This window comes from Hemitrygon akajei, chromosome 6 (assembly GCF_048418815.1).
Source record: "Hemitrygon akajei chromosome 6, sHemAka1.3, whole genome shotgun sequence".
Classification (NCBI taxonomy): Eukaryota; Metazoa; Chordata; class Chondrichthyes; order Myliobatiformes; family Dasyatidae; genus Hemitrygon; species Hemitrygon akajei.
Window position 1 is genome coordinate 133559321 of NC_133129.1, and position 17354 is coordinate 133576674.

At 41.4% G+C, this 17354-nt stretch overlaps 1 protein-coding gene across 2 annotated transcripts in view; it reads left to right on the forward strand.

Annotated features, from left to right (window-relative positions):
- The window catches only part of sigirr (single immunoglobulin and toll-interleukin 1 receptor (TIR) domain), a 46625-nt gene that overhangs the window by 20508 nt on the left and 8763 nt on the right, over nucleotides 1-17354 (forward strand). For both annotated transcript variants that reach the window (XM_073049276.1, XM_073049277.1), the window contains exons 3-7: nucleotides 1210-1334; nucleotides 2010-2156; nucleotides 4532-4675; nucleotides 5301-5403; nucleotides 10559-10709. In XM_073049276.1, the coding sequence (XP_072905377.1) occupies nucleotides 1210-1334; nucleotides 2010-2156; nucleotides 4532-4675; nucleotides 5301-5403; nucleotides 10559-10709 (670 nt within the window). The remainder of the gene's footprint in view (nucleotides 1-1209; nucleotides 1335-2009; nucleotides 2157-4531; nucleotides 4676-5300; nucleotides 5404-10558; nucleotides 10710-17354) is intronic.

A 17354-nucleotide genomic window follows, 5' to 3' on the forward strand; every position in this document is an offset into this window, starting at 1 on the left:
ACACTGATCACTTTGCACTAAAATGGATTTTTTTCTAATTGCATTTCATTTTCTTGTAAAAATGTCTATCATTTGTTTTTCTTGTGAATGCTGTTTTTATGATGTAATGTGCCTATGATGTTGCTGCAAATAAGTCTTTCATTGCATGAGTGCTTGTGCATACGAGTCATTGGCTTTGTATTATTATTGCTTCATTGGCAGTCGCCTTGTGTGCAGCACAGTTCCATAGAAAGCAGTGATGCAAGTGAGCTGATAATGTTGATAGCAGCCTGTCCTTCCTGCCAGTACACAGCTTCAGGAAGGATCAAGATTATTTGTCTGTTTGCATCACTGCTTTCTATTATTGCTCACCCTTCGACAGTGCTTCATGAGAAAAGTAACTAGGTACGAATGGCTTCCATGAGGTTGTCCCAGTTAAAAATGTCTCTTTCTTCCCTTTTTATAACTTGTTTGAAGAATTTATCCAGATCTTCAGCACCTCTGTTGTTGCACCTCAACTAATTGCCCAAGTCACGTGTAAAGTTTTAAGAGCCATTTCATTTGCCAGATCCGTACAAAGAATAGAGACGTAGTAGGTGTTCCCGTACTGGTCAGGGAGTTGGGTAAATGCAGAAATGGTTCCAATGAGGTATGGACAAAAACAGAGGTAAGCAGTTTTGATAATGAGTTTTCGAGCTTAGTCAAGGTCGAATTAGGGACTGTCTGTCCCAAGCTTAGTTACTGACATTATGTGGGTAAAGAAGTCAGCACTTCCCACACCATATATCACAGGGGAAAATAAGATATTTTTAAATATAGAGCACCAGGAAAATGTATCTTCTATAAAAGGTCTTCAGTGAAAATTACCTGCCAGATGTTCTCTTTCTATGCTGCACTTTTACTCCGTTCTGAGACATCGTGGAGTAGGAGCTGGTTATTCATCTGGTTCAAAAGTCTGAACTCTCACGAATGCAGCATTCCCACAAAATAGCACTAAGCATGTAGTCAAAATCTAGTAAAGATCTCAAATCCACAACCTTCTCACTCAAGGGGTGAGAATAGCTTTGCATCTGAGGCTTCCTCAAGTGAAGTAATTCTGCATGAGATGATGGAACATGGAGGGAGAGTGTTATAATGGGGTAACATGTGGACAGGAGCTGCTGCTGGGATTGAGGGAGTCCTGCCCAAGTCAGATATTGGATCTAATCCCACTTCTTCTTTGGTCATCAGGCTTAATGTTTCAGAGAAGATTCTCTCCAGCTTTCTGAATGTCAGCTTGGCCGATGAGGCGGATTATGGGACCTTCACCTGTTTCATAGGAAAAGAGTCCATGACCTTCACCCTGGAAAAGACAAGTGAGTCAAACATTGTTAGGCCGTGGTTCCTCCAGCAGCAAATACCAAGGTTTTGTTCTTTTGTCTTTCTCTATGTTTTGCTCATCTTGAGGTGTATTGGTTCGAAGTCGAACAGATTTGGCTTTGTGTTACCAGACTTGAGCATGGTTGACATTGCCTTGAGTAGAAATCATATCCTTGCTTCCCAATAATTGCATCCCTTACCTTGATCAGCAAAATAAAAGAGCCATAAAGAGATGGTTGGTGCTATGCAATCTCAGTAGTATCTCAATGGATAGAAATGTATTTTATTCTGAGAAATGAAGATCCCCTCTGCTTTATGGTCCTGCTCTAAAGTTTGTGCTAGGACACTCTGTAACCTGTTAGATTCACAAAAAACTGCTGATGCTAGTATCTGGAACATCACAAATCTGCTGGAGGAACTCAGCGTGACAAGTGGCACTGGTGGATGGAAAGAAACTGTTGACATTCCAGGATGAAACTCTGCCTCGGGACTCTTGCAGGGTTTCAGCACAAGATATCACCAATTTCTCTTCTCCCAGCGATGCTGCTTGATTGACCCACTGAGTTACTTCAGTAGATTTTGTTTAGAACACAGTCCTACATTGTGAAATACTTTGGTACCTTCGATCAGCCTAGATGCTTTCTAGTTATTGTTTACTGTCTCTCTCTCAGTCGCAGGTGTTGCCAGTCATGTCCCAGCAGTACTAGGTGCCATTTTGGTGCTTGGTGCATTGCTCCTGGCTGGATTGCTGTATGTGAAGTGCAGACTGAACTTTCAGCTCTGGTACAGAAACAAATATGGAGAGTTTGAAGTCAATGGTAAGTGATGTTTATTCCTGAAGTTTACTTTAGTTACCAAAATACTAATACAAGATGTCCTGAACCCGCCTGCAATGCTTCACTTGAAGCTCTGCTTACATGACCTGAAAACATCCTGAATATTTTGTTTTAACCCTCTAATAAAACAGAATACTCAGCAAACACGAGGATATCTGCAGATGCTGGAAATTCAAGCAACACACACAAAATGCTGGTGGAACACAGCAGGCCAGGCAGCATCTATAGGAAGAAGTACAGTCAACGTTTTGGGCCAAGACCCTTCGTCAGGACTAACTGAAAGAAGAGATCTTTTCTTCATCACTATCTCTTCTTTCAGTTAGTCCTGAGAAAGGATCTCAGCCTGAAACATCGACTGTACTTCTGTCAACCTGTAATTGTTACCTGCTCAGTTGAGGAAAAACACCAGAGACACGAAATTACCTCTGAAGCGGCTTTTATTCAGAGAGGAGTTCGCAGCCCTTACACACTTCAGGCGTACGGTAGCCAACTCCCAATTTGTCGGTTTACAAAGGTCATACTTATACCCAAAAGCAGGGTACTACATTCGCAAATATGGTTACCGATTCAAATTAATCAATTGATTGGCTATTGCATAGCTAAGCATGCGAATTACTCAGAATTAGCAATGGTTAAAGCGTAATACCTAGAATTAATACTGTCACACTTCAAAACACTTGAAATAGGTATCCTCAAAATACTTTGCCAAGCACATTGTTTTGTGGTCGCAGGTTCCCTTTTCCTTGTGGTCTCCACGTCTGGCCTGGCACCTTATTTTAGCTACGTCTCCTTACTTCCCCAATGATGTACCTCTCTCTTGTCCTGTCTACATATTTTGCTACACTTACCCCTCGCCCACCCCCTCTACACATACCCCTTACCCTTTTCACATTCTCACTTCTTCCTATAGATGATGCCTGGCCTGCTATGTTCCACCAGCATTTTGAGAATACTCAGCCTGCTGTTTTAGTAATTGGAAATAATAAATGCTGGAGTACTGTATGCCTTCTGATTGGGCAACACCTATGGTGAGAGAAGCACATTTACTAAAGTAAGGCACCTCTATCTAGAAGTTCAGTTTACTGCTCTGTTCACAAGTGGTCACTGAACAACGTCTCACGATATACGTCTGTTTCTTCTCAGCTGACCAATCACAAAACTCACTTGGTCTTCTAAATTCCAGGGAACACAATCCTACACTGTGAAATTTGTCAGCATAACTAAACCGTCGTCATCCAGATATAATTTTGGTTAAGACAATGCTGCATCCTCTCCAAGGCAAATTCACTCTTCCTGAGGGATGGTGGGAGAGTTGTTCATAGTTCTTCAGTCATAGTCAGTACAGCAGTAACATAGTGTTTATCCTATGTTCCAGTCCACTAAATACTGTATAAAGGGCTAATATTCTGGTAGCCTTTTTGATTAAAACTATGTAAATAATACACCCCAATGTCACAAACCTTTGTGCTCAGTGGCCCATTTATATTCTGGAGCCAAAGCACACTGAAATTGTTTGCATTACATGCATATTGAGATACAGATCTTGCATGAAAACTGAAACAGGTCCTAACCAGAGGGATGATGCAAGCTTTGGTGTTAGTTAGAGAGCCATGATGTCCGTAGGTCACTTGGACTGAATTCTGGTACATCTGTTACCTCAGGGAGGTGCCTCCTTTCCTTCAGGGCTACTGATCATCCAACCTCATACACTGCTGGTCCTCAGCACTTTAGACCAATCCTCTCACCAGGCAGTATCATGACCTCATCCTATTCATCTGCCCAATCACAACCCCTTTCACTAATCTCCCTTGCACTGTGTACATTAGGATGGTGGTACAGTCATTAGTGCTGCTGCCACACACCCCCATGACCCGGGTTTCAGCCCAACTTCCGGTGCTTTCTGTGTGGAGTTTGCACATTCTCCCTTGACTGTATAAGATTCCCCCTAATGCTCTGATTCCCTCTCACATCCCGAAGTTTTGCTGGTTGGTAAACCTGCAAGTGTAACTTGTTCCTACTCTGAGTGTGTGGCAGGGGAGTTGGAAGAGACTTGATGAGCAGGTTGCAGTGGTATTAATGGACAGAAGAGAATATTTGAGATCTGGCATCGACTTGATGGGCCAAATAGTCTCTTTCTACATTACAAGAATTTACGAACATACCTGTATAGTGTTCTTTCTTCACTCACCCTTTTCCCCTTATGGGATCTATAGACTACGACCAGTCTGATATTTTCTGCATATGGCAGGAGGGTCAGCCAGGTAACAATATTGGGACAAGATTCAAAATTTCCATTCTGCAAATGTGTTGATCAGGAATGCTGAGCTGTTAATTTCTGCTTGTGATTCTTCTCCCAGATGGTAAGCTATATGATGCTTACGTTTCCTACGTATCTGCTGATGATGACCGGAAATTCGTCAACTTCATCCTGAAGCCACATTTGGAGAACCGATATGGCTACAAGCTGCACTTAGATGACAGTGATATCCTGCCGGGGTCAGGTACCTCTCCTAAGCTGTTAATCAGAAGTCTGTTACACTTCTTCCGTTCTGGACTGCTGGCCCTAGGGAGGAATCTAGATGCTGGGATACATTTCTTTTCTGTGCTGCCGGCTACCAGTCTCACCAAAGTACCTATTCACAATGAGTAACTTACAGTGAACATCAGCAGACAACTTGGCAGTGAGCAGTATTGCATTTGGGCTGAATTGTTCATATGCACATGTTCAATCAGGAATCATTGAATAAAAACCAGGAGCTGAGTTTCATTGTCTCTTTTGCAGGGACATTTAGAGCCTTTACTCTCTTTACCTCGTTCAAGACTGACAAATTGGCTTTGATCTTGAGCTGATTGGTTTGCAAAGCTATAACATGCTCTTAATTCCCATCTTAAATCCCCACACAACCTAAAGCCTTTTATGATTCAAGCTCACCAGGATGTATGAATAAGGAAACTGAGAATCTGTACTGAATCAGTAATGGCATTCATTTAAATCATGATTTATAAATTTACTTGAAAAAATGTCCTTGTCATAAACTTGTGTGTCTTACATAGCTAGTACAATGTACTATCTCCTCAAGCCTCTTCACTAGTTTGCCATTCTATAATGTGTCTCTTTTGATCTAGAACCTTCTGCAGAGCTAATAATGAACATTAGTCGCTGTCGCCGTCTGATCGTAGTACTGAGCAAGGCATACCTGGAGCAGGACTGGTGCAGGCTGAACTTCAGGTATTATTCACTCTATTCAGCTGAGAAGTGGCTCGGAGTGAGGCAGTGTGGTGTTTACTGTCTTTTCAAAGAATGTCCACAGGATTTGTGGTTCTCTTACAGATCAATGTCATGTACTCTTCAACTCTAGTGCAATTCTGAGCAGTAGTGTGTCAGGATTCTCTTCACTGATTTCAGTTCAACCTTCAGTACCATCATCCGTCAGCTTCTGCAAGAGAAGCTCTCCAAACTCGACCAGGTCCCATCTGCAGGTGGATCTCAAACTTCCTCTCTGACAGGAGGCAGTGTGTGAGACGAGGCAAGCACTTCTCCACATCCCACTCACTCAGCATTGGGGCACCACAGGGGTCTGTTCCCTCCCTCTCCTATTTTCTCTGAAACGGTGACTGCAACCCCAGTGATCCATCTCTTGAACTTATCAAGTTGTGGACTAATCACCAGAGGGGAAGAATCCAATTATCACCAGGAAGTAAACTAGTTAGTATCTGGTGCAACACCACAACTTGGAGCTGAACGCCCTGAAAACCGTAGAGTTGCAATCTAACCTCAGGGGGAATGGGTCTGCTCTCCACCCACTTGTCATCAACATCTCTACAGTTAGCACTGTTTCAACAGTCATTATTTCACAGGCTCTCATGTGGGAGAACCATATCTCCTTCATTAACAAAGAGGCTCGGCAGACGATGCACTGCATGAGCCAGTTGGTAAATTTCTCTCTTCCCCAGAACAAACTGGTGTAAATCTATACTGCTGTCATGGAGAGTGTCCTCATGTCAGCCATTGCTGTCTGGTTTGATTCTACATGCTCTCACACTATCCAAAATCTACAGCAGGACAATAGAAAAGATTATTGGCTGCAGTCTACCATCACTGCAGGGACTTGTATGTTCCCAGGACAAAGGACCCAGGCAGAAGAAAATCACTCAGGAGACTGACTTCTCCAAAAACTCCCTCTGTAAAGCACCATAGGTCAATTAGAACAAAATATCATATCATCTGGAAAATTTATTTTCCCAGGCAGTTAATCTGATTGACCATTCTAGTTAGCCCTACCTCTCTCTATTGATTACCTCAGTCACTGCACTGCTTTGTAAACACTTTAAATCACTGTTTAGAATGCTGTTTACATTGTAAATACATACTGGTATTATACACATTTTCCCATATCTGTACTTCTAACTATTTTTATATAATACTTTATTCTGTATAATTGTTGAATGTTGTAGTTCTTTGTGCATATGAAGCCAGGTGAGGGAGGGGGAGGGGTGCAGTTGGGAGACAGGCATGTAGGCAAGAGGTGGAGGGGCTGGAGGGGGTAGAAGGAAACACCGGGGACCAGATGGGGCTAATTGGGGAGGTGGAGACAGAGGCTTAAGTGTGGTAAGTGGGGGACAAAAATGCAACAAGTGCTGGAATTTGATGAATAAGGAAGGTGATAATGGAATTTAGGAGAGAGATGGGTAGGTGTAACCCAACAGGGAGGAGATTCAGGGGGTAATGGCTATAAGGGTGTGGTGAACTACATATACCTGTCTGGACATGCCCCCCCCCCCCCCCCCCGGCTGACTGCTCCTGTGGCTCCTCCCACGGACCCGGGTATAAAGGCGATTGGAGACACAGCCCCAGCCTCAGTCTCCAGAATGTAGTGTGGTGGTCGATTGCTGCTTGTTCTTTCTTCCAGCCAATAAAAGCCTATATCTCGCCTCACGTCTCCGAGAGTTATTGATGGTGCATCAAAGGGTTACCTGAAATTGGAAACTTCAGCATACATACCCTTAGTTTATAGACAATCCAAGCAGAATATGAGCTGTTCTTTGTCTAGCTTACAGTTGACTTCACCCTGGCAGTACAGGAGGTCAAGGATGGACAGCTTGGTGTAGGAATGGCAAGTGAAGTTCAAGTATAACATAGCCAAAAGTTCAAGATGGCTGTTGTAGACAGAACACAGGTGCTCTGCAAACCAGTTGCTTAGTCTTGTTGGTGTAGAAGAGGCCACGTTGGGATGACTGTGCATAGTAGATGAGGTTGGAGGGGATGAATGTGAATCTTTGTCTTAGCCGGAAGGGCTATTTAGGTACCACTTCTGTGCTTTTTAAACTGAATTTGCCAATTGCAGTTCAGAGATTAGAATTGTTTGCCATGTCTCAGATTGTATTTAAAGAACTGGCGAACTCTATATTTATTTGCAGATGGTATAACCAGATTATTTCTTAAATATAATGGATTACACATTAGTGATAATCATTACCTAGGACATACATTGTATCCTTAAACAATTCACCTATTTAATTAATCGCATTATTTAATGGACTAATTACAGTCTTTATAATAGGAGATAGGGCCTGTGAGTTTTGTTTGTCAATTGAACACATTTCTGCATATTTAATCCATTAATATCACGAGGAAGGTGGATTCAACTGGGGATTGGGGGAGGGGTTAATATATTTGTTCTTATTTAACGTCAGCAATCAAAAATTACTTTCTCCTTCCGCAGTTTGTAAAATGTATTGTAAGCATTTCAGCTTCTCCAGTGCAGATGCTCCTGAGAAAGCTGAGAGGCAAGCAAAAGGATAAATTGTTAGGAAGGAAATTTTACAGATTTCTCAGAAGGTTGAGATTTGCGGTCTTGTGTGTTGTGTGAGCTCAGTGCTGCAGGGGACCTCAGATGATGCTTGCTAATGCTGCAAATCCTCCTGCTCTGGATAAGATAAACTAATACAAGTCATTGGCTGAATCTGAATGACTGGTTTCCACACAAAGCCTATTCAGCCACCAAGAAACCTAATGCAATATTTCCAAGAATAAAATAAAGGAGATGGGCAAACATATATTGGAAGTAAGAATCTAGATGTACTCTGTAGGGCATCAGTGAGCTAATGCTGTGGGGAAACTGATGGACTGAGCATGGCTCCGTCTTGTCTGACATTGAGCTTGGTGGAAGTAGTGTCACTTGTATCTTGTGCAGCCAGTCTTTATAGTAAAGACATTTTTGAACCTTGCTGAGACCAGACAGTAACTCTCAGTCACCTCCTCATATCTACGCCTTGAAGAGGGCTACACTCTAATTAGAAAACTGCCTCTGACACCATCATTGACCTCATCAACTCTAGAGAACTTCCATCCACTGTCACCAAACTCATAATTCCCTTACCCCACACTGCTCACTTCTACCTCCTACCCAAGATCCACAAACCTGACTGTCTGCATAGGCCTATTGTCTGCCTGCTCATGCCCCACTGAACTTATGTCCTCATACCTCAACTGCATTCTATTCCCCTTGGTTCATTTCCTTCCCACCTACATCCACAACACCCCGTAACTTTCAGTTCCCTGGCCCCAACTCCCTCATTTTCACCTTGGATGTCCAGTCCCTAAACACTTCTATCCCCACCATCAAGAAGGCTTTAAAGCTATCTGCTTCTTTCTCAATAAAAGACTCAACAAGTTCCCCACCACCACCACCACCACCACTACCCCATGTCTGGGAGAACTGGTCCTCACCCTCAACAACCTTTCCTTCAGCTCCTCCCACTTTTCTTCAGACTCAAGTGGTAGCCATAGGTACCTACAGGGGCCACAGCTATGTCTGCCTTTTTGTTGGCTACATAGAAAAGTCCATGTTCCAAGCCTTCTCCAGTAATGTGCCCCACTCTTCCTCCGATACATTGAAATGTGCACCCTTGCTGAGCTCATCAATTTCAACAACCTTCCCTTTAATATCCACCCCGCCCTTAAATTCACTTGGTCCATTTCTGACACCTCCTTCCTCTTTTTCAACCTCTGCCTCCATCTCTGGAGATAAACCGTCAGCCAGCTTTTTTTTTATAAACCTACTGATTGCCACAGTTGTCTTGACTATATCTCTTCCCACCTGGTCTCCTGTAAAAATGCTATTCCCTTTTCTCAGTTCCTTTGTCTCCGCTGCATCTGTTCCCAAGGTATGGCTTTCCTTTCCAGGACATCAAAGATGTTGTCTTCCTTCAAAGAACTTCCTCCACCATTGATGCTGCCCTCACCCGCATCTCCTCCATTTTCTAAACATCCGCACTCAACCCATCTTCACACCACATTAACAGTGACAGAGTTCATTTTGTCCTCACCTACGACACAATGAGCCTCCACAATCAAAGCATCATTCTCCTCAACTTCTGCCGTCTCCAAAGGGAGACTACCACCAAATATAGCTTTCCCCACCCCCCCGCTTTCCACAAGAATCATTCCCTCCATGATTCCCTTGTCCATTCGTTCCTTTCCACAAACCTTCGGCCCGGTACTTAACCCTGCAGCAGCCAAAGTGCCTCATCTGCCCGTTCACCTCTTCATTAACCTCTATTCATGGTCCCAAACAGTCCTTCCAGATGAGGCAACACTTCACCTATGAATCCGCTGGGGTCATCTATTGTGTCTGGTGCTACTGATGAGGTCTCCTCTGCACTGATGAGACTGGTTGTAAATTGGGAGATCGCTTCATCAAGTGCCTCCAATCCATCCACCAAAATCAAAACTTTCTGGAGGCCGAACATTTTAATTCTGATTCCCATTCCCACATTTCAGTCCATGGTGTCCTCTTGTGCCACGATGAGGCCCCCCCCCCAGGTGGAGGAGCAACACCTTATATTCTGTCTGGGTAGCCTCCAACCCGATGGCACGAATTTCAATTTCTCCTTCTGGTAAAAGAAAATTCACTCCCCTCCTTCTATTCCTTACTCTGACCTCTTACCTCTTCTCACATGCCTATCACCTACCACTGGGTCCCCCCCCCTTCCCTTTCTCCTATGCTTCACTCTCCTCTCCTGTCAGATTCTTTCCTCTCCAGTCCTTTACCTTTCCTACCCATCACCTTTAAGCTAACCCCTCCTCCCATCTTTTTATTCTGTCATCTTGTCCCTTCCTCTCCAGTCATGAAGAAGGATCTTGACCTGAAACGCTGACTGTTTGTTCATTTCCAAAGCTGCTGCCTGGCCTGCTGAGTTCCTCCAGCATTTTATGTCTGTCACTTTGAATGGCTAAAGCCTGAAATGTACAGATTGGATTATGTCCAGCTACAGGTCCTAATGTCTAAAGAGTGGTGTAAGACTCAGTATTTGCCATTGTGGTTTGATTTGTGTGGTCAGAGTCCTTCGGCACACTTACAGATGTACCTTGTAATTCACAGAGAAGCACTCTGGAATCTGCTGGATCTCTCCAGGAAGCCCATCTTTATCATGTTTGAGAACCATTACAGAGAATTGTCTCACCCTGCCATACAACTCCTTAAAGCGCAGAGGAAGAACATCACTCTCCTGCTCTGGACTGCCACATCAATGGTACAGTGTCTTACCTTCTAAGCTAACTGTGAATGAAACCCAAATCAAAAATAACTATCTTAAATATTCTTTGTACATTCACACACAAGAATGCAAGATGACGTTTAAAGATTGCATTTCATGATGAGATGACACTGAAAAAGAATGGGGAAATGGGAGCCAACGCTGTAGGAAGTTTCATTCTGCATGACCTGTCCCTTCACTAGTGAACCAGCCCTCATTCAATGGGCATTCTGAAGCAAGCATGAAGATGAGGTGCAAACTTTCCTCAAGGTTCACTAAATGGTGAGAACATGCAGATCCAGAGCTTAGTATCATTACGACAGATCAAATTAAAACTTGTCATTGGAATGTTTAGACCACAAGGCGTAGGAGCAGAATTAGGTCATTTGGCCCAATGAGTCCGCACCGCCACTTTATCAAGGCTGAACCATTTCCCCCCTCAACCCCATTTTCCTGCCTTCTACCCCTAATCTTTCTTCACTGACTAATTGAGAACCTGTCAACCACCAGTTTAAATACACCCAGTGATCCGACTGGGGAACAGACAGAAGCAGGGCTTTGCATTGTTCATTTGTATAAAGGAACTCAGTAACCTACCCTAGGCCCAATATATTGATGCAATTATAAGACCAAAAGACATAGGAGCATAAGATATTAATTGGCTGATCCAATTTTCCCCTCAGCCCCAATCTCCTGCCTTCTCCCTGTATCCCTTCATGCCCTGGCCAATGACGAATCTACCAACCTCTGCCTTAAATATACATAAAGACTTGACCTCCACAGCCAGTTGTTGAAACAAATTCCACAGATTCACCACACTCTAGCCAAAGAAATTCCTCCACATCCCCATTCAAAATGGATATCCCTGTATTCTGAGGCTTTGCCCCCGGTCCTAAACTCACTCACCATGGAAACATTCTCTCCACATCCACACTACCTAGGCCTTTCAACATTCGATGAGATACCCCCTCATTTTACTAAATTCCAGTGGGTAAAGGCCCAGAGCCATGAATTACTCCTCATACAATATCCTTTCAATGCCAGAATCATTCTCGTGAATCTCCTCTAAACACTCTCCAATGTCAGCACACCCTTTCTTAAATAAGGGACCAAAAACTGCACACACTACTCCAAATGTGGCTTTATAAAGCCTCAGCATTACATCCTTGCTTTTATATTCCAGTCCTCTCAAAATGAATGCTAACATTGCATTTGCCTTCCTGACCACCGACAACCTGCTAATTAGTGAACCTTGCATTAGGACTCCCAAGTCCCTTTGCACCTCAGAGTTTTGAATTTTCTCCCCGTTTAGAAAATAGTATATACTTTTATTCCTTCTACCAAAGTGCATGGCCATACAGTTCCAAAAACTGTATTCCATTTGCCACTTCTTTGCCTATTCTCCTAATCTGTCCTCGTCTTTCTGCAGACTCTTTGATTCCTCAACACCAGCTGCCCTCCATCTCTCTTTGTATTGTCTGCAATCAATTCCATCATTGACATACCTGTAAAAAGAAATGGTCCTATCATTGACCCCTGTGAAAAGACCACTAATCACCAACAGCCAAGCAAGGGTTCCATTTATTCCCACTTCTTGCCTCCTGCCAATTCCCCAATGCTCTTTCCATGCTAGTATCTTTCCTGTAATACCATGGGCTCTTATCCTATTAAGCAGCCTCATGTGCAGCATCTTGTCAAAAGCCTTCTGAAATCCCAAGTACACAACATCCACTGATTCTCCTTTGTCTATCCTGCTTGTTATTTCTTCAAAGAATTCTAACAGATTTGTCAGGCAAGATTTTTCCTTGGGGAAACCATGCTGGCTACGGCCTACTTTGTCATGTGCCTCCATGTACCCCAAAACCACATCCTTAACAATCAACTCCAACATCTTCCCAACCACTCAGACCAGGCTAACTGGCTGGTAAGTTCTTTCTTTTTGCCTTCCACCCTTCATGATGAGTGGAGTAACATTTGCAATTTTCCAGTCCTCCGGAGCATTCCAGAATCTAGTGATTCTTGAAAGATCATTACCCATGCCTTCACAATCTCTTCAGCCACATCTTTCAGAGCTCTGGGCTGTAGTCCTTCTGGTCCAGGTGACTTATCTACATTCAGACCTTTCAGTTTCACAAACATCTTCTCCCTAGTAATAGCAACAACACTCACTTCTGCTCCCTGACACTCTTGGACTTCAGGCATACTGCTGGTGTCTTTCACATTGAAGACTGATGCAAAATACTCATTCAGTTCGTCCACCATTTCCTTGTCCCCCATTACTACCAGCATCATTTTCCAGCGGTCCATTGTCTACTCTCAGCTCTTTTTTCCTCTGCAAACACTTGGGTATATCTTTTGAATTTGCTTGCCTTTATATTTCATCTTTTGCCCGAGAGCTTTTTTATTTGTCTTCTGTTGGATTTTTAAAAGTTTACCAATCCTCTAACTTCCCACTGATCCTTCTTTACTATATGCCCACTCTTTTGCTTTTATTTTGGCTTTGACTTCCCTTGTCAGGCACGGCTGCATCATCCCGCCTTTACTACTACTTCTTTGGGATTTATCTATCCTGTGTCTTCTGAATTGCTCCCAGAAACTCCAACTATTGCTGCTTTGCTGTCTTCCTGCTAGTATTTCCTTCCAATCAACTCTGGCCAGCTCCTCTCCCATGCCTCTGTAATTCCCTTTACTCCACTGTAATACTGATACATCTGATTTCAACTTCTCCCTCTCAAATTATAGGGTGAATTCTGTCAAATTATGATTGCTGCTTCCTAAGGGTTCCATTACCTTGAGCTCCCTAATTAGATCCAGTTCATTACACAAGACTCAATCCAGAATAGCTGAATCCCTAGTGGGCTCAACCGCAAGTTGCTCTAAGAAGCCATCTTGTAGGTATTCTACAAGTTCTCTCTCTTACGATCCAGCACTAACCTGATCTTTCCAATCTACCTGCATGTTGTTTTATTTATGACTGCTCGAATCTCTGATTTTAGAATGTTAGGTCCTTCAGGATTCTTCTTGATGTTCGGTTTTTCTCGTCTTTGGTCTTCAAAATGTTCTTTTATACATTCTGTCCTAACATTCTAAAATCAGAAATTCGAGCAGCCATAAATAAAACAAATCATAACAGAGCAACTGGTCCAGACAACCATATAACAATTATAACACAGAAACAGGCCATCTCGGCCCTTCTAGTCTGTGCTGAACACTTACTCTCACCTAGTCCCACCTACCTGCACTCAGTCCATAACCCTCCATTCCTTTCCTGTCCATATACCTATCCAATTTTTTTTCAATGACAAAATCAAACCTGCCTGTACCACTTCTACTGGAAGCTCGTTCCACACAGCTACCACTCTGAGTAAAGAAGTTCCCCCTCATGTTACCCCTAAACTTTTGCCCCTTAACTCTCAACTCATGTCCTCTTGTTTGAATCTCCCCTACTCTCAATGGAAAAAGCCTATCCACATCAACTCTATCTATCCCCCTCATAATTTTAAATACCTCTATCAAGTCCCCCCTCAACCTTCTATGCTCCAAAGAATAAAGAACTAACTTGTAACTTAGGTGCTGAAACCCAGGTAACATTCTAGTAAATCTCCTCTGTACGCTCTCTCTAATTTGTTGACATCTTTCCTGAACTGTACACAATACTCCAAATTTGGCCTCACCAATGCCTTGTACAATTTTAACATTACATTTTACCCTGTTCTCCAACTTGCAGCTCCATATATATATATAAAAAGCAAAAATCCCACGGAAAATAGCCATAATAAAAGGCACAAACAGAATTCAACTACTATAACGTTGTGTCTAACATTAATAAAAACATAATTAACAACGCCCATCTTAGAATCAGCTAAAGTAGCTCAAAGGTAATTAGTTAGCATGGGACCAGCCTATTGGTTCCTTCCTTTCTATCTACTGGGCGGGGGGAGGGGTCTATTGGAGTAGGTTTTTTTCTTGATTGGGCAGTTCTTTTGATGGATTTCTCTTTCGTAAATGCGTCACTCCTTCTGGTTGTACTTGCGCCTTTGGTTTAATCTGTACTTGCGTAACATTTCTTTTATGTAATATTAAACTCAATTTTAAACATGGATGTTAATAAAATTAATATAATATGGAATTGGAACGGTGTCAATCATCCCATTAAGCGTAAAAAGATTTTTAAGAAATTAAAAACACTTAATGCTGATATTTTTGCGCAAGAAAATCATATACGAAAACAGGATGGGGATAGATTTTTTCGCTTTTGGGAAGGGCCTCTTTTTCACTCACTGTCGGGTAGTAAAACAAGAGGCGTTTCTATATTTCTTAGTCCCAAAACCCCTTTTGTACACCTTAATACTACCACTGATTTGATTGGAAGATATTTAATTACTGGTTTATTATGCGAGCAAAAGGTAGCTCTGATAGATAGATACTTTATTCATGTATATGCGCCTAATGTAGATAATTCTGATTTGTTTTAAGAAACTTTTTTCAGAGTTACCGAATCTCAATGAATATAAACTGATTATGGGTGGTGACTTTAATTGTTGTTTAAATCCGGCGATTGACAGGTCATCAACCAATCCGTCACTTCCTAATAAAGCGGCAGCTTGTATTAACTTTTTTATTAGAATATGGCCCTGTCGATATTTGGAGATATAAACACCCCAATGATAAAGATTTCTCCTTTTTTTCACACGTCCATGACAAATATTCCCGAATTGATTACTTTTTTTTAGATACACGTCTGTTAAACTCCGTTGTTGGATGTGCGTATGACATCATTGCGCTTTCAGATCACGCGCCTTTAAAGTTAACCCTTAAGCTCCCGGATAGATTTTTGAAAATCTCTCAGTGGAGATTGAACCCCGTTTTGTTACAGGATCCAGCTTTTGTTAATTTTATTAAGGAGCAAATTTCTATATTTTTTGAATTTAATACAACCGAAGGAATGTCAAATCTGGTTATATGGGACACCTTGAAATCTTTTCTTAGGGGACATATAATCTCATTCAGCAGCCTTGAGAAAGAAAACTAAAGCGGAATTGTCAGTGCTTATTAATAAAATTAAACAGATAGATAAAGCGTATTTAGTTAAACCTACTGAAGACCTATATAAAGAAAGGGTCGAACTTCAATCACAGTATGATTTACTTCTGACCTTTCCCATTGAACAGCAAATTTTTAAATCTAAAAGTTTATTTTATATACATGGGGGAAAATCTGCTAAACTTTTAGCGGGTCAGTTAAAGGCTGGGATGGTCAGAAAACAGGTTTTAAAAATTCGCCGACCAGATTGAACAGAAACTTTAGATCCTTATGAAATTAATAAGATATTTATGGACTTTTATTCTAATCTTTATAAATCTGAATTCTCTGATAGTAATATCACTATGAATAGATTTTTGCAAAGGTTAAACATACCTCAAATTTCGATTCAAGATGCTGATATGTTAGATGCACCTATTAAACAAGAGGAGATAGCCAAGGCTATATCCTCTATGCAGTTAGGTAAAGCTCCGGGACCTGATGGTTATACGGTAGAATTTTGTAAGACCTTTCACGAAACGCTTATACCACATCTTCATCAAACGTTTACTGATTCTACATCTTCTGGGAACCTTCCTAAAACTTTTTATGAAGCACTAATTTCATTGATTCCAAAAAAAGGAAAGACCCACTGGAATGTGTATCCTATAGACCTATTTCTTTACTGAATGTAGATTTTAAAACTCTCTCTAAGATTCTAGCAAATAGGCTTGAGAGTATCTTGCCTAATGTTATCTCGAACAATCAAACAGGATTTATTAAAAATAGGTACTCACATTTTAATATTTGAAGATTATTAAATATCATTTATTCCCCCTCAACCAAAGAATTTGAATGTATTGTATCTTTGGATGCAGAGAAAGCCTTTGATAGGGTGGAGTGGCCTTATCTATTTCAGGTTTTGAAGAGGTTCAATTTTGGTCCAGGATTTATTTCCTGGATTAAATTGATTTATCATGCCCCGGTAGCTGCGGTTTGAACTAATAATCAAAAGTCTCCTTACTTTAGATTATATAGTGGTACCCGTCAGGGCTGTCCCCTTAGACCTTTATTATTTAATTTGGCTTTAGAACCACTTGCTATTGCTTTTAGGGATTCTAATTCTGTGCAGGGTATTAGGAGAAGAGATAAATTACATAAAGTTTCATTATACATGGATGATTTATTAGTTTACATTTCAAATCCTAAGAAATCTATTCCTTCTATGTTATTTATATTTATGGAATTTGGTACTTTTTCTGGATATAAGCTTAATTTACATAAAAGTGAATTATTTCCTATTAATAATTATTTTGATTATTATGATCAAATACCTTTTAATATTGCCAAAAACCATTTTACTTACCTTGGTATCAAAATTACAAAAAATTTTAAAGACCTATATAGGTATAATTTCTTCCCTTTAGTTGAATATACTCAACAGGCGCTTTCCAAATGGTCACCTATGTCGATGTCATTGATAGGTTGAATAAATGCTATAAAAATGGTTATTCTATCGAAATTTTTATATATATTTCAAGCAGTTCCCTCTTTTGTTCCAAAAACATTTTTTGATAAAATAGACTCGCTGATTTTGTCTTATGTTTGGAATAATAAAAG